The sequence below is a fragment of the Schistocerca americana genome, chromosome 7 (genome assembly GCF_021461395.2).
Source record: "Schistocerca americana isolate TAMUIC-IGC-003095 chromosome 7, iqSchAmer2.1, whole genome shotgun sequence".
Lineage (NCBI taxonomy): Eukaryota > Metazoa > Arthropoda > Insecta > Orthoptera > Acrididae > Schistocerca > Schistocerca americana.
In genome coordinates, this window is record NC_060125.1 from 476,493,525 (window position 1) to 476,518,892 (window position 25,368).

Here is a 25,368-nt window from a genome sequence, read left to right on the forward strand (position 1 = left end):
TATTATTGACTGTTGTAATAATATAGTCTTGACAACTGTGATAGACAATAGGTGGTACCAACATGAGTAATGGGGTGGAATTCTATTTGTCATAATTTTCTTGGTACAGAGAGAGAGAGAGAGAGAGAGAGAGAGAGAGAGAGAGAGAGAGAGAGAGAGAGAGAGAGAGAGGAGGGGGGAGGGGGAGGGAGGGGGGGGGTGTCTAAATCACAACGGCCATTACACAACATACGGTTAGTACATCAAATAACATGTTTGTGGAAATTAGTTCTGTCTTCATGACTGTGCCATTCCAGACCATTATACAGTTCCACAAATTCCATGAACAGATGAAGTCAACTTAATCCTTTCTGGCAAGAAAACATTTTTTAAGTAGTTTGATCTTTTGAAAGCTTACTATCAAATACCACTAGCAGAAGAAGATATACAAAAACGGCAATTATCATTCCACTTGGCCTTCATGAACTTAAGTTTATGCTGTTTGGACTTAGGACTGCACCTAGCACTTTTCAAAGATTCATTAATGAAGTACTCCAAGGATAAGATTTCTGTTTTGCCTGCATAAATGACACACTGATGGTATCTAGTTCAGAAGGAGAACACTTGCAGCATGTAACAGGTAGAAGGATTAATGTTGGCAAATCAATGTTTGGCACTCAGAAAATAAGCTCTTTGTGATACATCTGAAGTGATCATGCACCACATTGTCAAACATGCTAAAGAAACAAATTGTTTATGCTCCACAACATGACTGCTGACACATTTATTCTTTGTTTATACAATTATTCCTTTTTTTCAGGCTATTGTGTGCCCTTGTACCTTTTATTATTAAAAGTTTCCAATAATATGACCATATGTAAACCCCAGTTTTCTGGTGACCCCAACTCGATCTCTGTCATTAACTGACACTTTGTACAGTGTCGCTTCAAATGTCAAACATGAAACAACCGCAGCAATTATACCAAACACCTTTCTTATACTGAATCATAATTTTGCAACGCAGGACCTGCCACCAACTGTTGACATGCCTTTGAGCACACTAATTACCCAAGTGACATCAAAGCACCACAACTCTGGCTGTGAAACACAGTCTTGTGGTTTGCACAAGTTGACAGCCAGCTTGCACTAACTCACATAGCTGCCAATAAAGCTAAGTACAGTTACGGTATCACTGCGTTGAATGAAGATATGGCTACAGAAATACAGGACATGTTGGATTCACTGCTGAGCACTGATTGTTACTCGTCCATTAAAAACACCTTAATCACCCACTTGTCACAGTCCAAAACAAAATGTCTAGGAAAGATACTTCGTACTGAGGAGTTAGGTGGTGCACCCCTTCACAGTTGCTGCATCACCTGTGGACTCGAGCAAGTAACACTGTCAGTGAAGACATTCTATGGAATATCTGGCTGTCACACCTACCACCAGATGAGCAGAAGATAGTGACAGTATACATCAGTGATCTTGGCACACTTGCAAAAACTGCAGACTGCATCACAGAGATGTACCCATCCACATGTGCAACAGCTGTATGCCTACAGTCAGACAGTACTCATAACTCACTACAAGTACAAATCACTGAACTAACTGTGCAAGTCACTGTTCTGCAAACAAAGCATTAGAGTCACCAATCACAGTGTCACTGCTAACCGAGGAAATGCAGCCAATCATCTTCAGATTTGTAGGTACCATAGGTGGTTTGGTTCTGATGCATGGAAATGCAGTTCCCTGTGAGAGATGGGAAATGTGCATGGTAGTCAGTAATGACAGTGACTGGCTCTCCAAACAGCAGCCATCAACTGCCACAGAGCACTACACAAAACTGCAATTTCTAGTGGACACAAGTGATGACAAATCAGTGTACCCATCTTTTCATCTGCCTCACTGCATCAGTGATGACTGTTGCCTCTTTGCCATCAATGTTCTACAGTCCAGGTGTGACAGTGTCACTAAACTTAGGCCTCTGTCAGAAGTTTGAGTGGCAGATGTTGTGCTCCATATCCTCAGAGCAGACTTTTTGTCAATTTAGGGAGTGCTGCTGGGCCTTTATCATTGTCACCTCCTCGACATTACCAGTAATTTAGCCAGCTATGGATGCTTATGCTGTGTTGATGACACTGCTGTACAAATGATCACAGGTGATTTTCTGTATTTAGAACTCCTTAAGCAGTTCTCGGAGATTACAAGGCATCTGCCCGCATTAGCACTGGTACAGCTTTCAATAATGCAATACATACTAACAATGCCAGATCTGCTGATTCACGCTTGACCTCATTGCTTAACACTGGAGAAACTGAAAGAAGCAAAGCAAGTGTTTTCTTCATGCTTGCTCAAGGAAGCTGTCACATGTCAATCAGTAGCTGGTAATAATAATCCAGTCCCACACACTGAAGATTTTAATTTTAACATCCACGGTAAGCATGTCTTTTCACATTAGACTTAGTACATGCATTTTATCAAATACCTGTTGCTTCAGAAGATATACACTATGTGATCAAAAATATCTGGACACCTGGCTGAAAATGACTTACAAGTTCATGGCACCCTCCATCAGTAATACTGGAATTCAATACGGTGTTGGCCCACCCTTAGCCTTGATGACAGCTTCCACTCTCACAGGCATATGTTCAATCAGGTGCAGGAATGGCAGCCCATTCTTCATGGAGTCCTGCACTGAGGAGAGGTATCGATGTTGGTCGGTGAGGCCTGGCACAAAGTCGGCATTCCAAAACATCCCAAAGGTGTTCTACAGGATTCAGGTCAGGACTCTGTGCAGGCCTGTTCATTACAGGGACATTATTGTCATGTAACCACTCCACCACAGGCTGTGCATTATGAACAGGTGCTCGATCATGTTGAAAGATGCAATTGCCATCCCCAAATTGCTCTTCAACAGTGGGAAGCAAGAAGGTGCTTAAAACATCAATGTAGGCCTGTGCTGTGATTGTGCCATGCAAAACAAGGGTGCAAGCCCCCTCCATGAAATACATGACCACACCATAACACCACCACCTCCAAATTTTACTGTTGGCACTACACATGCTGGCAGATGATGTTCACTGGGCATTCGCCATACCCACACCATGCCATCGGATCGCTACATTGTGTAGCTTGATTTGTCACTCCACACAACATTTTTCCACTGTTCAACTGTCCAATGTTTACGCTCCTTACACCAAGTGAGGTGTCATTTGCCATTTACCGGCATGATGTGTGGCTTATGAGCAGCTGCTCAACCATGAAATCCAAGTTTTCTCACCTTCCACCTAACTGTCATATTACTTGCACTGGATCCTGATGCAGTTTGGAATTCCTGTGTGATGGTCTGGCTAGATGTCTGCCTATTACACATTACGACCCTCTTCAACTGTCGGTGGTCTCTTTCAGTCAACAGACGAGGTCGGCCAGTACACTTTTGTGCTGTACGTGTCCCTTCCTGTTTCCATTTCACTACCACATCAGAAACAGAGGACCTAGGGATGTTTAGGAGTATGGAAATCTCGTGTACAGATGTGTGACACAAGTGACACCCAATCACCTGACCATGTTTGAAGTCCATGAGTTCCTCGGAGCACCCCATTCTGCTCTTTCACAATATCTAATGACTACTGACATGGCTGATATGGAGTAGCTGGCAGTAGGTGGCATCACAATGCACCTAATATGAAAACATATGTTTTTTAGGGGTGTGCAGATACTTTTGATCACATAGTGTAGTTAAAAACCACTGTTGGTACTCAATTTGGTCATTTCGAATTTACTAGGATGCCTTTTGGGCTACGGAATGCTGCACGCTTTCAGAACTTTATCAACAAAGTTATGCATGCTTTCAACTTCTTCTGTATCTAGACTGACGATGTCTAGCCTTGAAATGGAAAAGCAGGAACATTTATGCCAAATCTGTACTGGCCTCTGTTCATACGGATTATTCACAAATCCATTGGAATGCATGTTTGAAGCAGCAGAAGTCAGATTCTGGGGCTGCATCAGCTATACACTCAAGGAATATGGTCACCACGGGAGAAATCAGAAGCCATAACTAACTTCCCACTACTTGCAACAGTTCATGAGTTGTGATGAGTCCTCATCATCACTAATGTCTGTTATCATTTCATATGCAACCATATGCTCTTGGTCATTCCACTGAACAAACTCTTGTGAACTTCACCGAAACTGAATGACAAACTGACGTGGAGTATTGAGGCTGAGAAAGCCTTTATCAAACTGAAGACCGCTATCACTGAGGCTGCATTATCACACCCTGTTCCACAAGCGCTTCTCACTCTAATATTTGATACATCTATGATTACAATAGGTGCTGTACTTAAGAAACAAATAGATCAAGACAGAAGGCCTGAGCATTCTTCAGCCAGAAGAGACACTGTTGCAGCAGAGCTAGTCAACGTATGATCACAAGTTGTATGCAGTGTATGCTTCCATTAAGAGAGTCTGTCATATTCTCATAGATCAACAATTTACGATGGTCACTGACCACATGCTATTGATGTATGCTTTCCATGAGAGACCAGACAAAGTATTGGCATGTCAAATGCACCTTTTGGACTACATGGGGCAATTCATGACTCACCGTCCACATTACGGAAGAGTTGAATATACCAGCAGATGCTCCCTCTCTCCCATGCAAAAGCAATTACATGCACAGCAGTTCAACAATGAGTTGCAAGATTTACTGGCAGCCTTTTGGTATACAGTTTCATCATGTCCCACCACTGTCAATCTTATTGTTGTATTGTGATGTTTCTACATCAAAGGCATGACCATTTGTGATAACTAACTTTTTACACCAGGCAATTACATAGTTGCATACTAGGAGTCGATGTACTGGCAGAAGTAAAGCTGTGAGTACCGGGCGTGAGTCGTGCTTCGGTAGCTCAGTTGGCAGAGCACTTGCCCGCGAAAGGCAAAGGTCCCGAGTTCGAGTCTCGGTCGGGCACACAGTTTTAATCTGCCAGGAAGTTTCAGTTACATAGTTGCATGATTTGCCTCAGCCAGGGGTCCATGGTGGGACAAACCTGGTTAAGCGAGTTTTTGTGTGGCCAAATATAGACAAAGACTGCAAGGCACTTGTACACCAGTGCGTGGGCTGTCAGTGAAATAAAATCACTCATCATGTCAGTGCACCTCTTGCCACATTCATCCCACCAAACCAATGATTCAACTATACACACCTGGAAATTGTTGGACCTTTACCATATTTTGAAGGGTACACTTACTGCCTAACTGGCATTGACTGCTTCACTCATTTTTCCCATGGTTGACATCACCACTGAACCAATTGCTACCCCATTCTTTCACAGACAGATTTATCATTTTAGAGTACCCTTTTGTATAACTACTGACCAAGGCAGGCAATTTTTACCTGTTTAAAGTACTCGACATCTTAATAAGCATGAAACATATCCACACTATAGTGTATCACTTTAATGGTTTAACTGAATGTCTGCACCAACAATTAAAAGTATCCCTTCAGTGCCTGAGTCACAGCTTTGGAAACACTGCCAGTTGTCTTCCTGGTCCTCCATGTGTCCATCTAGGAAGATCTAAGAGCTGCAGAAGCAGATCTCACAGATGGTCAACCAATTCTACTGCCTAGTGAGTTCCTTGGCAACATTCCAAATGGCTTTATAAGGGTATTCGACTTCATCCACAATCTGCATTCACAAATGTGGCAACTACATACTATTACAATGAGAGACCAACAGTCTCACCACCATTTTATCTTCACTGACCTTTGGAAGTGTGACAGTCTACTGTGCACAAGCCTCTACAGCCACTGTAGGATGGACTTCATGCAGTCCTCAGCTGGGTTGAGACTATGTTTAAGATTGGTATTATTGGTAATCCAGCTACAGTCTATGTTGACTCCCTTCAACCAAATTTCTGCACTTCCTCAGCTGTTACAAACAGATCACATGGTGGATCTACCACGGAAATGACAGAATTGTCCGCCACTCCACTGCCCGTCATGAACAAGCCACAAGAGACATCGGACAACAAACCTGATGAGTCAACAGCAATCTTGTCCAGTTGTCCAGATTGTGTGACAGCAGATTTTGCCAACATGTGTGCTTCAACAGAATATTTTGTTAAAACTTGAGGGGGGGGGGGGGGGGGGGTGATGAAGCGATTGTGCACCCCAATGTCCAATGTGATCAAGACACAAAGCATTTGCCCTTCACAGCATGACTACTGATGCATGTTTATTCTTTGTATTATATAATTCTTCCTTGATTTTGCCTTTCAGTGTTTTCGTGGGCTGTTATGTGCCATTGTACATTATATTATGAAATGTTGTGAATAAAGTGAACATATTTAAAATGCAACACTTCATTATGCCAGAAAGCATCAAACCAGGCTTTGATAGAATAACAACCATAGTAAAGACACCTTGTCCAGAAACATTGAAACAATTGCAATTCTTGGCTAGTTCAACTTATATGTCTGTCACCTACAATAAGCTGCATAAAACCAAGCTCTTCTAAATGGCTATCTGATGTGAAGTAAGAAAAATGGCAGAAGGGATGTCAACTGGTATCCAGAAGCAACTGAACAATTTGGAAATTGCAAGGAAAACCTGACACAAGCTAAACTATTAAGTTTCCCAAATGTGAAGCATGAACTTGCATTGTTTGTGGGTGCAACAAACTTTGCTGCAGGTGCAGCCCTACAACTGAAACAAGGTGGGATCTGGAAACCTGTTGATTTCTTTTCAAAGAAGTTTCCTCTTATCCAGGATAATTATTCCACTTAGGACAGGAAACCTCTCAGTATTTATTTAGGAAGAAAGGAAATGAGAGTAAAGTTTTACATCCCATTAACAGTATAAGCATTACAGATAGAGCATAAGATCTAATTACAAAAGGGTGGAGATGGAAATCCGTCATGTCCTTTGCAAAAGGAGCATCCCAACATTTGCCTGGCATTTAGATTTATTGTGGAAAACCTAAATTTGAATGGCGAGACAGAAATTTCAAATGTTGTCCTCCCAGCTGCAAGTCTAGTGTGTTAACTTCTGTGCCACTTTGCTCAGTCAGTATTTATTTAGTAATAAATTATTTCCAATATCTGCTTTGAGGAAAAACATATTCTGTCTACACAGGTCATGCCCCATAAACTTAAATACTCAAACAGAAGAATGAGAAGGTTTCAATATTGCAACTCCATTATCTCTACTACATTTCTGAGTTCACAACTGATTTGTATCATGTATCTGGTACAGTAAATGTAGTGGCAGATCATCTGTTAAGATCGGAAAAATGAAACCTGATGGTCTACAATGATATACCTATTCCATGATAGAAAGATGAAGAACTTCAAGATCTCAAGTCAACTGGCAGTGCCTCACCGAAATTTAAGCAGTTCTATACTCTTAGTGGATCAAGATTATGGTGTGGTATATAAATTGAAACCATTTTCCAAATATTTTCAACCAATTTAGGGTCAAAGTTTTTATGCATTAACATAAGGTGTCTCATGTGAGTGTGAGATCTTCAGTGAAGCTTATATAGTCCAAATCTGTCTTGCCGAACTTGAAGGTAGGTATGTAGCAATGGAGTAAGGCATGTACTGCTTGCCAGAAGAGCAAAATTATAAGGCATACTAAATCACCTATTGGAAAATTCTCCATTGTTGATGAACATTTTGTAACATATTCAATCTTAGATGTCACATTCCCAGTATACAATGGACAGGAGGAAGGAGCCTGACCACCTCCAGGACCTGGCTGCCCCTGGTGAAATGCACATGCCTGATGCTCTCACCCAGCTGCTATTGTATGTCAGAAGAGTAAAAATTCCTGACACACTGCAAGTGATGTGTCCGCTATTGAAAAGTGTGAAAGGAGCTCAGACTCACACTGTCAGACTGAATATATGATTGACATATGCTGTCTGCTCAGCTAAGGAATTCCAGCTACAATAAAATCCGCGTGTGATCTAGCTTTAGTACTGTGAGAATTGTGGGCAGTACAAAAGTGTTCACAAGGATATTTAACAATTATTTGACTGGCCAGCAGAAGAACATTAGCTGGCCTACCAGCTGTATGGACACATACAAGGAGAGAGTGCTGGAGAATGAGATGATATCACTCTGGAAATGGACTTGTCATTGAGACAGCAAAGGGGACATTTCCTGGTTGAGTTCTGAGACCATCCAGCTTTGGCCACTGCCAGAGGACACATATTCTGTTTTGCAGACCCCACAGCCACCGCTGGGAAATATGGGAAGCCATGCTGTTAGATTCATTGACAACACCCTGACCATTCCCTGGTAAATGCACTACAGTCTCTCATCAAACTATGCCTGCTAATTTCATTTGTTTCATAGCAACGATGACTGAAAACCCTGGCAATGACTTTGACAATTGCCGGCCGAAGTGGCCATGCGGTTAAAGGCGCTGCAGTCTGGAACCGCAAGACCGCTACGGTCGCAGGTTCGAATCCTGCCTCGGGCATGGATGTTTGTGATGTCCTTAGGTTAGTTAGGTTTAACTAGTTCTAAGTTCTAGGGGACTAATGACCTCAGCAGTTGAGTCCCATAGTGCTCAGAGCCATTTGAACCATTTGAACTTTGACAATTTTGTTATTGATAGCAGGCAAGTCATTATTTTTCCATGAGTAATAGTAATTTGTAGATTGTATTTGTATAACCATAGTCCAAAAAAACTATTATTTTTAGAAACAAATGTTCTGGACTTATCTCTGTAGATTTTTGTGGCTGCTGCTCCCAATCCTTTTATTTAAAATGAAAATGCTGCTCTCAAGTGCAGTTTAATATATTCTGCAATATACTGCAGTAAAATGGTGTTTGGTTTAATTATATTTTGTACATAAATATGGAGTAAGCCCCACACTCTTCAATATGGGGGCAAGTCACTCAGTAAAGGCATTGTTTTGTACTCCATAGGTTGACAGCACCATGAACCACATAGTAAGTGGCAGAATGTGATTGGAAACATCCTTTTATGGCTATGGCAGTTAAAAAGACAAACTTCACTGCTGATTCAGTACACACCAATACATTGGAGAGTAAATAGTGATAGCTTCTCTCAGCTACTGCAAGTTCTGATACTAAAATGAAGAGGTGAAGGAAGCTTTCAAAACACAAGATTTTGGATCAGAAAAATGCCTGCACTTATGAAGTTTGAAAAACAGTCCAGCACATTAAGATTTGTTTCTGGGATGCTATAGTGCCCACCATACAGTCCTGACCCATAAAATAAAACCAGTGTGAAACCAAGATTTTGATGGATGAGAATGTTGCAAGGTACTGCAAAAATGGATGTGCACAAAGCCACAAAGCTTTTTCCTTTATGAAATCAGAAAGCTAATTATGAAATGAATACATTGAGGTTTATTGATATGATGTAGAGAAATAATGTCAGTTGTGATGTTGGCTTAGCAATGAAACAGTCTTCTTCTTATTTTCTTTTCTTCTCTCTCTTTCTTCCTTTTTTTTTCAAAAAAGTTCCTGTACTTGTTGATTTGTGTTTGTTCTTGTCAGAGTTCTCCTGGTACACACACACACACACACACACACACACACACACACACACACACACACACACACACAAGTGTGCACATGCATAGACTGATTGTTACTATGGTCAGTGGTGAACTAGTGAACTAGGGCTAGGGTAACTGGTGGGAAGATTTAAACTTTGCACCCTCACCCCTCCTCCCTCTCTCATCTTGTCCCCCATGCCTCCATCTTAACTTTTTATTCATTTATTGTGATCCACCCAACATTACCATGAAGTAAAAGATACATATTTCAGTTATCCTTTTTGTATGTTACTACTGAAAATTCTGTGGGTTGAATCACAAGCATCAGTGCGAATTACAGATACAGACAGTCAACTTGGGTCTGTACAAAGTGAGCAGGGTTTACCTGTAAAGCTCTTCTATGGAAACAAAAGCAATATTTTTGTTGCTCTTCACAAGTATCAATGCATTAATAGAATATGGAGGGGATCTCTTTTCACACTGGGTTGAAGAACATGGTCTGAAAGTTTGAATTAACTGGTGATTTTGGAATTGCTCCTGGGAGAGGCTGATGACCAACTGTGCCACAAATTGCCATGTCTGAGAATACTAGCTGCAATGCACAATCTTAAGCAATGCACAAGCTGTATCATGACTGCTGAACATTTCATAGTCCGCCATTTGAAAAGTGCTGTGAACAACTGTGAAATGGTGTTTCCAGGCTGCTGTGGATGCAGGTAGTCATCACACTGTACAGGATTTGTAACCTGGAATGGAAACATGGCACACAATTAACAAATATACCATTTCATGCGGAAATTAAAATGCTTCCTTCAATGGTTTATTTTGTTATTTGTCTTCTGCATGTCCTTACAAATGTATCCACAAAATTTCGTTGTCCTGCAATCATAGAGAAACCACCCTGTAAGACAGTATCTGTGAGATGATGTTCATGGACAGTAACATTACAGAAGTGAACTGGCCTGCTAAAAGTACTGACACGAACCCAGTGGAACAACTTTGGGATGAGTTATAATGTCGACTTTGCTCCAGACCCCAGGGTCCAACATCAGTACCTTCTCTGGTCTCAGCTATTGAATAAGAATGGGCTGCCATTCCTCCACAGACATTCAGATACCTCACTGAAAATGTCCATTGCAGAGTACAAGTGATCATAAAGGTGAAGGGTAGACACATCCATATAATGTCCACTCATATTTATCAGGATATTTTTGATCAGTTAGTGTACTGTCTGCAGGCAGTTACTACAGCTACTCTGCAGCAATGGATTATAATTTTAAAATCTCTGTCTACTATAAAGATCACATATAATAGGTAATAGAAATTCACGAATTGTATGTCATCTCTGTATCTGTTCTTAAATTTAATTAAGGTCAAAGTTATATCAAATGTTTTGGAAGATGATAAGTTTCAGATTTGTCATGTCATATCTTGGAATTCCTGAACTCACTGCAGTACTTCTTTATGTTCATATATAAGGGACATTCAAATGAAATCTGGTCACTAGTGTAAAGTAATGGTAATGATTTTATTAACTCAAAAATGTAGTTGTACACATACTCAAAAATAGTCGCCAAAACTGTTGGGACATTTATCCCATTGCTACACTAGCCAGTCGATTCCATCCTTGAAGAAGCTAGTAGGCTGCTGTTGGATCCAGGCCTGGACCCAGTCACATACTTTGTCGTCTGTTGCGAATCGATGTCCGCGAATAGCTTGTTTTAGAGAGCCAGACACAAGAAAGTCACATGGTGAAAGGTTGGGACTATATGGTGGATGTTCCAGCATTTCCACCAAAACTACTGCAATGTCGTCTTCACCACATTGGCCATTGCAGGAGGATAACACGACTGGACAACATGCATTGGCATTTCGACTTGATGGCTCATCTAAGGTACTGTAAAGTGGCTTGATAACACTGGGCATTGATGGTGGTTCCCCATTCAAGTAACTTGACAAGCAGTTGGCCCTTGTGGTAAAAAAAATGACATCATGACCTTACCAGAACTGATACGCATGGCCTTTGATTTCTTTGGAGGTGGTGAAGTTGGATGTTTCCACTGCTTGCTCTGATGCTTGCTTTCTGGTTCAAAATGGTGACACCATGTTTCATCACCTGTGACAATACATGGCAGAAAGCCATATTCCTCACAGTGATAACATTGCAGGTGACTCAAAGACAGCGTCATTTGATATTGCGCTGTTCGATGGTCAGATGGTGGGGAACCCACTGCACACAGATTTTTTGAAAGTTCAAGTGTTGATGCATTATGCTGTGGGCAGTGACCACGCTAATACCCAGTAACTGATGGACCTCATCCACGGTGATTCTGCGGTTGTCCAAGACTAAATCATTCACTTCCGCACACATTTGCAATGTGATAACACACTGAGCCTCCTCAGGACATGCATCTTCTTCCAGTGAATCACGCCCCTCAATGAATCATTTGCACCATTCCACAACACTCGAATGACACAGTAAACAGCCTTCATCTGTCGATACATTTCACAGCCGCCAACTCCCTCCGCTGGCAAAAATTGAATCACTCCTTGTTCTTCCTGCTTACTTGCCTGCATGTTTGGTAGTGGGCGATAACTTGTGTGACCACCTTCTCTTCGGCATAAAACCACATTGGCGCTATGCAACATCAAACTTTGCGCACACGTCAGTCTCTCTACCAATAGATTGCGCCACCATACCCGCAGTTATGTGGTGCCGCCTTACTTGTAAGGCAAAGGTACACACACTGACCAGGTTTCATTTGAATAAACCTCATATTATCAAATTATCTAGCTACCTAATGTATATTTTCAAAGATGAATAACTTATTAGTCAATGGCCTTGTCGCAGTGGTAACACCAGTTCCCGTTAGACCACTGAAGTTGGATGGGGTCTGCCAAGTGCTGTTGGCAAGTGGGGTGCTTGCAGCCCTTGTGAGCCAATTGAGAAGCTACTTGACTGAGGAGTCGCAGCTCCAGTCACAAAAGTGACAATGGTTGGGAGAATGGGTTGTTGACCTCATGGCCCTCCATATCTGTGTCTGGCTGAGGATGACACGGTGGTCGGTCAGTACCGCTGGGTCTTTTGAGGCCTGTTCGAATGGAGTTCAGTTCAGTTCAGTTCATATCTTATTGCATTTGTTATTTACACAGGCTTACAATAAAAGTGAAGCATCCAGGAGACATGGTTGGATGTTAATATAACTTCATTGATGTACACACCATCAGTGGTTACATAAATAATTAGAGTTCTAATTCTCTGTAACAGGCAGGATGGCTACAAGAGCGTATTATTGTTGTTTGCGTTTAGCATTGTTACCTGGCCTGTTAGGGTGTATAAGGAGCATGAACAATGTCAGCCATTGAGTAGTCATTGCAAAAAAGATGGAGATGCCACATACAGGTGTGACGCAGCATTACTAGCACCGGGCAGAGTTTGAAAGGGGGCCTCGTTATGGGTCTCCATTTCGTCAGAAGGTTGAAGTGTGCAATATTCGGATTTGACAGGCAATTGTATGTGACCGTGGCCAGCTGTTGGAGTGCAGGGGCACGTGAAGCCAGTCAACCACATCTGACTACCACATGGGAGGTTTGTCATATTATGCAACTAGCAGAGTGTGATCCCCCATTTTACCTGTGTGCCTGCCATCTGAGGACAAGTAATTGGGTCCCTTCAACATTTTGTGTCATCGTGCATCACTGGTCGGAGACCAGCAGTGAAACTAGTGCAGTTCCACCACATGCATAGGCTGCCATTAACAATATACCAGAAATGGCTGTGTTTGGAGTTGTGTCATGGAATGCTGATGAATGGCATCGCTTTTTATTTGGCGACAAATCATGGTTCTGCACTGCCGTAGATGCCCGTCATAAGTGAGAATGGTGATGGCCTGAGGAAAGGTCCTGTTCATCCAATGTTTTGGAGACTCAGCTGTGTCACGGTGCAGGAAACCAACAGGTATCACTTTGGGTCATGGATAGTATGAATGAGGGGACATATTGCACCCTCACGCATTATTTTTCAACAGAACAATGCATGTTTGCACTTAGAACATGTCACTAAGAACTTTCTGCAATATGATGAAGTTTTCCTGTGGCCAGCAAAATCCCCAAGTCTGTCTCCAATAGAATATGTGGGGGATCAGCTCAGATGTCTACTTCATTTGAGTGCTGGTATCCAGGACCTCAAGGGCCAGTGACAGTGGTTGTGGGCCAGTTTTCCTCAGGGGCCGATACAGAGACTTTTTGTCACTCTTTCCAAGCAAATCAGTGCGTGCATACATGCCACATTGGTGAAAAGTCATAGTGATAAATGGGCCCATACTACCAAGTGCTTCATAAATTTGACTCAAATTTGTAATCACTGAAATAACATTAGATACATACCCTCTCAACTCATGATGTTTCATTTAGTTTCATCCTTACTGTTCTGGGTATTTAATTTTTTTTGTCAGGCAGTAGAGAAATGGCTATTTTTGTCAACACTAAACAAGTATGAATGTCAAAGTTTGTATCCAATGAAAAAAAAGATGTAAAATTGTGTTGATTCGGATATGGTATGGATCTTTGAAAACATCTCATAGAGCCAGAAATATGGTTTTTCTTGAAATAGCTGAAAATTTTGCATCAAGATAAGTTTCCTACTTGAGAAGCCATAGTCGCAATGGTTTTTTGCAATGGAAGTGGCAAGACAGAGGGAGCAGACAACTCAAAAGTTTCCACTGGCATGCTGCTGGCAAGAGTAGTCGAGCCCACTAGCTGCTAAATGGCAACTGCTTTAACCTTTTCCACTTGATTTTTTTCACTCATAATGCCACTGCACTTGTGATATTTGCACTAAAAAGAACCTCTGTTACAGGTAGTGAAATATGCTGAGGCTATCTAATAACTACACAGTAAAACAAATTACACATACATTATAACAGTGAACATGTCATTTTTGTCTTTCATTTCATGTGTATCATCATTTAGGCCCTACATTTCTTCAACATGTGGTACATTTCAAAGCTTTCACCAGGATGGAGTCCTGGTTTTCTGGAATGTGTTGCAATAGTAAACAGTTTCCCTTCTACTACTTTTCATCTCCCTGTTATGCAAACAGCAAAATCCTTACTGTTACTCGTTTCATTGGAGTATATGGCGTGTGGTTGCTTGGATAGCCTCTCCTCATCATCAAAAGTAGATGGTCCTTCTGTCTTTCTTCCAGTTGTGTTCTATACTAGTTCAACCACAGCTTTCAGAAGTGACACTGTATTTCTTGTGGCTCAACTTGGGTTTCTCGTTGGAAGTAGCATCCAGATTGCACAAAGTGCACCTACTGACTACTTCTGTCTCCAGTAGCCAGAAAAACATCTTATGCTACCAATTTATTGATTTCCTGTTGAAGCTGTAGGATACACAATTCTGGTCAGATATCTCCACTCCATCCATGTTTTTATTACAGTCACAAATGACTTCAGGCTTTAGGAATCTCTGGTTATTTTTCGCCCCTCATTAGCGTGTACGTGTTGTGCCAAGTACTTAGAGTGACAACGTTGCGTTTATCTTCCTCTGCCAATGACATTACTTTCGCATCTTTCCTGTAGGCAGCAACTTCATGCTGTTTCAATTTCAATTTCTTGGTCAATTCAACTGGTAGTCCTTTCCTGTTCTGTTGACTTGTACTAGTTATGTAAGCAGTTGCACAGTGAAATCATACCCAGTGTAAAATCTGTCCACATAGAGACGGTAAAAACTCGCATTACCAGTAGCATTTGTAAGTTTGTCACACAAATGTATAACTATTCTACTTGTACATGGGGTTTGTGGTGTTGGCAATGCCTGTGTAGTAGTCACTCTAAAGTATGGTCCAAATCCCACTGCATACGCTGTTCGACTCCCAGCCAAAACCTAAATGATCATGCCCAATTTCGTTCACTTGTTCGGATTGTTTAACATTTGAAAATGACACGTCCCTTGAACCAAACAGTGCCCTCATCAATGGTTGTGGGCCTACTTGGAATGTAAAATTCTCTGAACTTGATGTCAAAGAACTGCACTATCAATTCATTGTAGATCCCCCTTATGACAGTTCCAGTTGGACAATGTCCTGCAATTGAGCCATCATGGAACATCCAAGAAGTATAAAAAAATATCTTTCAGAACTGAATACTTTTTTATACAATGGCCACTTTTGTGTCCATTCTTCAGTGAAGTACTTCTGAATAATGGGCTTAGGATTCAAGCCCTTATTCAGAATTATGCTTTAGAATACTTTCATTTCGTCACAAGTAACACCCTCCGAATCTTTGCTTCAGTGATTAATTGTTTTCTTTTATTTAAGCTTCAGCATACTCATTTGTATTTTTTGTTATCACAGTTATCAGTTCATGCGTAAAAAACAACATAAAAACATCTAGTATCTCATTAGGATATTGAGGAGATGTTTGAATCCATTTACAACAGTGAAATTGGTTTTTGCGAAGACTGGTTTATTCCCGCATTTTCGCCATCCATCAAAAGTAGGCTCGTTGTCAGTGTCAGCGCTACTTGTAGACTCTGTGTGTTCATCTCTATAAATTTCTGTATTTTCATTGTCACTGTCCCGCTTTTGCGAACTACAATTACTGTTGTCATCGCTCAAATCACATTTTTCATCCAATACTTCTAACATCGCGTTAGGATTATCACATAAATTCGGCATTTTTATTGTTATGATTCCGAACACCACCTTCGGGGTGAACTAGAAACGTGAAAATAAAACAACAGCGGGATGCGTTCGACAAACGCGTTTCCTCATAGTTAGTTAGATTGCTTGCCGACAGATGTCAGAACACTACAGTACAATACAGCGGAGAGAGCCCCGCCATGTAAGATAACGAAGTTCGAAGACCCAACGTGCGAGTCTAATGCGATATCTATGCGGTCGGGGTTGCCCCGTCAGTCGATCACTAAAGGGCTAAATCAGACAAGATAGTAGCCGACAGCAAGATAAAAGGGTCTTTGCACCAGGGAAAGGTAGACGTTATGAAAACGTTGCTCAAGATTCCCCAACCCGAACCTCCACACGATTCCTCCTGATACAACTCCACGTCATTCCTATTTTAATGCCCTCCAATCCTTTCCCTCCTTCTTCCCCTTTTCTTGTTTCCACCATCATTTCTTCCGCCCGCCACAAACCTGCCACACCGCTGGCAGCAGTACTCACTGCAGGACATTGAAGTAGGCGATGAGGTCGTCCGCGGGGCAGCTCTGCCAGTCCTGCTTGTAGCCCATGAGCAGCACATTGGGCCGGAGCTTGCCGATGCCGGCGCTCTGCATCAGTGCCCGTGCTCCCTGTTCGAAGGGCAGGCCATCCACGACGGCATAGAACGCCTTCGTGCGCCGCGCGCGCAGCGTCGCAGATCCTGCGCGTAGCCGCCTCTCCCTCGCACGGTGCGTCAGCTGCGTCTGTCGACAGAACAGCTGCCTGCTTCAGCGGTGCCGTCGTATTGAGATATCCAACACTGTTACTGAATTGTACTTATTAACCCTCGAAAATGTTGTAATCTAGTTAGTTACTTTATATTTTAAAATTTCTAGAAAAAACAGTTATTGTTTTTAATGAAGTGTTCTCCCAGATTCTATAAATGATTTTAATTTTCCATTTAAATTTAACCCAAAAATTTAAGTCTTAGTAGTAGCTGTCACTTTCCCAAATGAATTTAATATTTGGTAGGCTCAAGTTCAGGACCCTATTTACACATCAACGTTTCTGTAAAAAGCATGTTGTGAGTAAAAGTTAACAACAATTAACCTAACGAAATTTTCATTTTTTAATTTTATGTGGTGGTCATGAAGTGCCCTCCACCCCCACTTCCTTGGTAGTACACGTTACTGAAAGAGTCTCGGTATTGCTAAAAGTGGGCTAAAAGATATTTTCAGGTTCTGGATCCTATTTGCACATCAGTATCAAGTCAACAACAATTACGTAATTCTGTCTTTTTTCAAATTTTTTTGGTGGGTATGAAGTTACCATCCTCTGCCGCCTGGCAAAGCGCGTCAAAGAAAATACATTGGTATTGCTAGGGTTAAGCAGATAAAACGTGCCATCAAATCAGCCAAAATCACAAAGTCGACATAACTCCAGTTGTGAAAATCACTTAATGCAGGTATTAAAAAGACTTTGTAATAATACACGAACTGTAATAAACACAGGCAGGAATCGATCACAAGAAATAGTTATTAACCAAGGTGCAATACAAGGGTGTAGACTGACATCTACTGTTTTCAATATATACATTGATTTCATTCTTCATACACAGAACAGTAAAACAAACATTGAAATTAGACAGCGAATGATGAGTGCCTAAAATTGCTTCTCTTTGCAGATTATGTCGCTATTATTCGAAGAATAAGGATTACCTTGAGAGATAGCACACCAGCTGAACAAAGTATGCAAAGAATACAATTTAAAAATTTGTAGTTATATGATGAAAATAATGCCAATCCGGATCAAAAATTGATTCGAATCTCTTACTTAGGCTATGGTATGTTTCGATTTTGTCTCCGATATCCATACATAATGTAAAAAGGTATTTACGTATGTAGGGTGGTCAGAAACAGTCTGAAAAGCTTGTAAGGATGTTGCAGGTTAGGTTTTGCTGAGAAACAACTGTCACGAGAAAAAATTTGATACGTTGTGCCGTTTCCGATTTCATTAGTATTGAAGTTAGCCCATCAAGCCATTAACGCCCGCAGATTTCAAAGGTGCTGCCAGATATGACTAGTGTCAGTTATTCTCATAGTGTAGATGACAGTGCACAAGACTACTCAGCCTTTGGCTTGGATTCGATTCTTAATATCGCCTCACGTTCAATTTTTGGATCCCTATCTCGGTCGGTCTTAGGGAACCAAATGAAGACAACGTTTGGCGACACCGTCTCTAGTGGACCACTTGAATTTGCACACGCAACGGCTTCATGACTATCTTCATTACTAATTAACTCGGAAATGGTGCAACGTATCGAATTTTTTTCTTAACAGTTATTTCTGAACAAACCCTACCCTGCAACATCCTTACCAGCTTTTCTGACTGTTTCTAATCATACTGTACGCGCATCTGTATATGTTCAACATCTCCTGCTAAGCAAACGGAAAGAATAGCTGGGGTGGGGGGGGGGGGGAGGGGGGGAAGGCAAGAACCATCGACTAGTCAAAGGGGTGGGGGTGAAAAAGCATTGTAGCTCACGGCATGTGAATACCTATACTTTGTATTGTATTGTATTGAATTGTATGTTAACTGGGAGCTTAGAAATGACGGAGAGGCTCCGTCCCTGCCGCAGCCGCAGTGGTCCACAACCCCACGATGACTACCGCAGTCCACTTCACCCCTCCGCCACCCCACACTGAACCACTCTTTCAGGGTTCAGTCCCCGGTGGATTCGTGAGTAGGAGGAAGGGCTGCACAAAAGAGACATGATTAGAAATAAAGATATCAGAACAGAATGAAATATTTTCAACATGACTTTAAAAATTCGAAAGTATTGTGAACATTGACGACAACAACTCATGAGAAAGACAGGTCATAGAATTCCCAAGAAGGCCGTGAACTGCAAGCTGAATGGGAAAAGAGGTGCTGAAAGACCTCAGAAGTGAAGGGAATGATTCTGCTTGTGAGTTCAGAATATAGAATAGCCTAATCCTTGAATGTAAGGTGATGAAAATGCACACTCCTGGAAATTGAAATAAGAACACCGTGAATTCATTGTCCCAGGAAGGGGAAACTTTATTGACACATTCCTGGGGTCAGATACATCACATGATCACACTGACAGAACCACAGGCACATAGACACAGGCAACAGAGCATGCACAATGTCGGCACTAGTACAGTGTATATCCACCTTTCGCAGCAATGCAGGCTGCTATTCTCTCATGGAGACGATCGTAGAGATGCTGGATGTAGTCCTGTGGAACGGCTTGCCATGCCATTTCCACCTGGCGCCTCAGTTGGACCAGCGTTCGTGCTGGACGTGCAGACCGCGTGAGACGACGCTTCATCCAGTCCCAAACATGCTCAATGGGGGACAGATCCGGAGATCTTGCTGGCCAGGGTAGTTGACTTACACCTTCTAGAGCACAGGACATGCGGACGTGCATTGTCCTGTTGGAACAGCAAGTTCCCTTGCCGGTCTAGGAATGGTAGAACGATGGGTTCGATGACGGTTTGGATGTACCGTGCACTATTCAGTGTCCCCTCGACGATCACCAGTGGTGTACGGCCAGTGTAGGAGATCGTTCCCCACACCATGATGCCGGGTGTTGGCCCTGTGTGCCTCGGTCGTATGCAGTCCTGATTGTGGCGCTCACCTGCACGGCGCCAAACACGCATACGACCATCATTGGCACCAAGGCAGAAGCGACTCTCATCGCTGAAGACGACACGTCTCCATTCGTCCATCCATTCACGCCTGTCGCGACACCACTGGAGGCGGGCTGCATGATGTTGGTGTGTGAGCGGAAGACGGCCTAACGGTGTGCGGGACCGTAGCCCAGCTTCATGGAGACGGTTGCGAATGGTCCTCACCGATACCCCAGGAGCAACAGTGTCCCTAATTTGCTGGGAAGTGGCGGTGTGGTCCCCTACGGCACTGCGTAGGATCCTACAGTCTTGGCGTGCATCCGTGCGTCGCTGCGGTCCAGTCCCAGGTCGACGGGCACGTGCATCTTCCGCCGACCACTGGCGACAACATCGATGTACTGTGGAGACCTCACGCCCCACGTGTTGAGCAATTCGGCGGTACGTCCACCCGGCCTCCCGCATGCCCACTATACGCCCTCGCTCAAAGTCCGTCAACTGCACATACGGTTCACGTCCACGCTGTCGCGGCATGCTACCAGTGTTAAAGACTGCGATGGAGCTCCGTATGCCACGGCAAACTGGCTGACACTGACGGCGGCGGTGCACAAATGCTGCGCAGCTAGCGCCATTCGACGGCCAACACCGCGGTTCCTGGTGTGTCCGCTGTGCCGTGCGTGTGATCATTGCTTGTACAGCCCTCTCGCAGTGTCCGGAGCAAGTATGGTGGGTCTGACACACCGGTGTCAATGTGTTCTTTTTTCCATTTCCAGGAGTGTATTTATAACGTCACATAATAATCTGCTCTAGATTGTGTCACAATGTATATCCATTCTCTGCCATGTGCTGCATGCATTTTTCTCATCAGATTAAAGTACCTGCAGCGTATCGCCGCAGATGGGAAGAGTATTGGATGTCGAGCACTAGAATACCTGCAGAGCATCGCCACAGAGGAGAAGTTTACTGGACATGAGTGCTCAAATACGTGCAGCACATCACTGGAGATCAGCAGATTGTTGAATGTGGGCTCCCAATTACCTGTAGCATGTTGCCCCAGAGAAGTAAGGTATTAGATTTAGGAGCTAGGATACCTGTAACCAAGTAAATGGATGTCGGACATAATATACTTTTAGCACATCACCAGACATGAGCAGGGTAATGGATACCTGTAGCACATGGCGACATACACATAGGTTATTGGAAGCTGTTGGGCCGGCCGGTGTGGCTGAGTGATTCTAGATGCTTTAGTCTGGAACAGCGCGACCCCTACGGTCGCAGGTTCGAATCCTGCCTCAGGCATGGATGTGTGTGATTTCCTTAGGTTAGTTAGGTTTAAGTAGTTCTAAGTTCTAGGGGACTGATGACCTCAGATGTTAAGTCCCATAGTGCTCAGAGCCATTTGAACCATTTGAAGCTGTTGCTTGAATAAATGAAACATACCGACGCGTCGTATTGTATTTGTTTGCTCATATACAAGCAGCATATCGTCACAGATGAACAGAGTAGGGTGTCGAATGCAGGTGATAGAACATCTGCAGCACATTGCGACATACAAACAGGTATTGCTGGAATGAGTATTGTATTGGATGCAGGTGCTAGAATAATTGTAGTATGTAACACAGATTGTTGGGTTCTGTCCACTCGCCTCATATAGGGTTCCTAGGAAGCTATTTTCTCGGATCGCTAGACAACAATTCAAGCAAATCGTACACTCCTGGAAATGGAAAAAAGAACACATTGACACCGGTGTGTCAGACCCACCATACTTGCTCCGGACACTGCGAGAGGGCTGTACAAGCAATGATCACACGCACGGCACAGCGGACACACCAGGAACCGCGGTGATGGCCGTCGAATGGCGCTAGCTGCGCAGCATTTGTGCACCGCCGCCGTCAGTGTCAGCCAGTTTGCCGTGGCATGCGGAGCTCCATCGCAGTCTTTAACACTGGAAGCATGCCGCGACAGCGTGGACGTGAACCGTATGTGCAGTTGACGGACTTTGAGCGAGGGCGTATAGTGGGCATGCGGGAGCCGGGTGGACGTACCGCCGAATTGCTCAACACGTGGGGCGTGAGGTCTCCACAGTACATCGATGTTGTCGCCAGTGGTCGGCGGAAGGTGCACGTGCCCGTCGACCTGGGACCGGACCGCAGCGACGCACGGATGCACGCCAAGACCGTAGGATCCTACGCAGTGCCGTAGGGGACCGCACCGCCACTTCCCAGCAAATTAGGGACACTGTTGCTCCTGGGGTATCGGCGAGGACCATTCGCAACCGTCTCCATGAAGCTGGGCTACGGTCCCGCACACCGTTAGGCCGTCTGCCGCTCACGCCCCAACATCGTGCAGCCCGCCTCCAGTGGTGTCGCGACAGGCGTGAATGGAGGGACGAATGGAGACGTGTCGGCTTCAGCGATGAGAGTCGCTTCTGCCTTGGTGCCAATGAGGGTCGTATGCGTGTTTGGCGCCGTGCAGGTGAGCGCCACAATCAGGACTGCATACGACCGAGGCACACAGGGCCAACACCCGGCATCATGGTGTGGGGAGCGATCTCCTACACTGGCCGTACACCACTGGTGATCGTCGAGGAGACACTGAATAGTGCACGGTACATCCAATCCGTCATCGAACCCATCGTTCTACCATTCCTAGACCGGCAAGGGAACTTGCTGTTCCAACAGGACAATGCACGTCCGCATGTATCCCGTGCCACCCAACGTGCTCTAGAAGGTGTAAGTCAACTACCCTGGCCAGCAAGATCTCCGGATCTGTCCCCCATTGAGCATGTTTGGGACTGGATGAAGCGTCGTCTCACGCGGTCTGCACGTCCAGCATGAACGCTGGTCCAACTGAGGCGCCAGGTGGAAATGGCATGGCAAGCCATTCCACAGGACTACATCCAGCATCTCTACGATCGTCTCCATGGGAGAATAGCAGCCTGCATTGCTGCGAAAGGTGGATATACACTGTACTAGTGCCGACATTGTGCATGCTCTGTTGCCTGTGTCTATGTGCCTGTGGTTCTGTCAGTGTGATCATGTGATGTATCTGTCCCCAGGAATGTGTCAATAAAGTTTCCCCTTCCTGGGACAATGAATTCACGGTGTTCTTATTTCAATTTCCAGGAGTGTATTAATGGATTTTATTACAGTGAGTTAAACTGACAGTACTTAACTTCGCCTATTCACAAAGGTGTGTCGCAAGCAAATGGTGACATGCAAATAATCAATGTCCTTCGAAACACAATTTCAATGCAAGCAAAACAATACAGTTCATAAGTCACTGCTGTAGCGTTTGTATGACGGCTCGTCTTCCACTCCGCCGGGGCTAGGCGGCGCGGCGCTTGTATTCTCTTCGTGTAGAGGCCGCTCCTGTCTTGGTGCCGTCCGGGAGAGGAGTTCGTCAGCGTGCTATTGGCTGGCGTCATCTCACAGCCCTCTCTGCTCTTCCGTTCTTGATAATCGTGCCGTCGCTTGTCGTTACGCCGGAAGACAGACGACTACGGTATTGGATGTGGGAGATAATACAGGGTGTCCCAAAAAGAATGACCCGATTTTAGCTTGTAATAATATTGAGACAAATGTCACTAGGTAACTGAAACAGCGCTAGATGTAATCGGCATGGTCTAGAGTTTCAAGAAAAAAACTGCTAGATGTCGCTACGAGCGCTGACCAGGAGCGTGCAGCCAGTCTCGCGCAATATGGCGTCCGCACAACAGAAGGCGTATTCCAGAATGAGATTTTCACTCTGCAGCGGAGTGTGCGCTGATACGAAACTTCCTGGCAGATTAAATCTGTGTGCCAGACCGAGACTCGAACTCGGGACCTACGCCTTTCACAGGCAAGTGCTCTACCATCTTTTTTTTTTTTAATCTCACTTTGTTTGCTTTTGTTTGTTGCATCTGCTCGGGGCGGACGTCTTAAGACAGCCATTGAAGTTCGTTGTTGATCGATTAACTCAGTTTTTTTTATTACAGAGGGCACGTAACCCTCTGACCGAACACGCTGAGCTACTCTGCCGGCCCATCTGAGCTACCCAAGCACGACTCACGCCACGTCCTCACAGCTTTACTTCTGCCAGTACCTCGTCTCCTACCTTCTAAACCTTACAGAAGCTCTCCTGCGAACCTTGCCCGTGAAAGGCAAAGGTCCCGAGTTCGAGTCTCGGTCCGGCACACAGTTTTAATCTGCCGGGAAGTTTCAGAAGGCATATTGTCTTATTGAATTTAGTCGTACTCAATCAGTAATCACAGTTCAGTGGGTGGTTCATATTCAATTTCGTGCTAAACGTTCCTCCCTTACCTCGTGACACTGATGAACTAAAAACCAGAATTTCGGCTGCTGTAGCTTCAGTGACAGAAGACACCTTACGCTCAGTTTGGGATGAATTCGGCTATCGCCTAGACGTAGTCTGTGCAGCCAATCGAGGACGTATTGAGCATTTATGATGGATTTTTATAAAGTTCTGTCTTTTCTGAGTAATATAGTATGCAATTTGTTGGTGTTAAGCCCTCCTTCCTAATAAATAATTCTATTTAAAATCGGGTCGTTCTTTTTGGGACAGCCTGTATACAAGCAACGTGTCACTGCAGATGAGCAGGATTCTTGATGCAAGTGTAAGATTACCTGCAGCATACCACTGCTATCAAGGAGGGTAGATACGAGTGCTTGAATACATGCAACACATCGCTGCACATGAACAGAACAGAATGTTGGATGTAGGCGATAAAATAACTGGAGCATGTCGCCCGACATGAACAGGTTATTAGATGTAAGTCTGCAGGCTTTTGTGGCCCTTGTCACTGAAGTTAAAATCTTCTGGGTTATTAGGCCACGTCATGTTTCTTCTAAAATGTTCGACGTTTCGACCCCTCTGCTGGGATCTTCCTCAGGATCTTTTGGTGTCCACTTGTTCTAGCAGTAGTGGACACCAAAAGATCCTGAGGAAGATCCCAGCAGAGGGGTCGAAACGTCGAACATTTTAGAAGAAACATGACGCGGCCTAAGAGCCCAGAAGATTTTAACTTCAGATTATTAGATACCGCTGCAGTAAGTCACTGCAGATGAAATGGTTGGATGTGGGAGACATTTTCCCCTTAGTGTTCCGGCACAACGACGATGAAGAACGGAAGTGCAGAGAGGGCTGTGAGATGACGTCAGCCGATAGTACGCTAGGTCGACACCACAACTGGAGCGGCATCTACACGAAGAAAACATAAGCGCTGCCCCACTAGCCGCACATTTGTTTGTAACAGTTGTTCTTTTGGTAATGATATACCTTCTATATTCATCGATATGGTGGTCAACTGTGGTCCTGAAAAGGACCAAGATGATGTTTCTGGTGTGAAAGGATCAGCCGCCAGAGAAACCTGACGCACAGGGTACGCCCGATTGCAAGTCCTATCTTGGTCGGAAATCATTGCAATCTTCGTGGAGGCTCCTTTCATGTAGCTGAATATGCTTCTCCAGTCTGGTACAGGTAATCTTACGCCAGACAAGTAGACATTGCTCCCAACGAAATCTGC

The 25,368-nt window shown here is 43.8% G+C and overlaps 1 protein-coding gene across 1 annotated transcript in view; it reads right to left on the reverse strand.

The window, feature by feature from the left end:
* The window catches only part of LOC124623027 (bumetanide-sensitive sodium-(potassium)-chloride cotransporter), a 239,889-nt gene that overhangs the window by 29,547 nt on the left and 184,974 nt on the right, over positions 1 to 25,368 (reverse strand). The window contains exon 12 of the mRNA XM_047148819.1: positions 16,714 to 16,955. Within this exon, the coding sequence (XP_047004775.1) occupies positions 16,714 to 16,955 (242 nt within the window). The remainder of the gene's footprint in view (positions 1 to 16,713; positions 16,956 to 25,368) is intronic.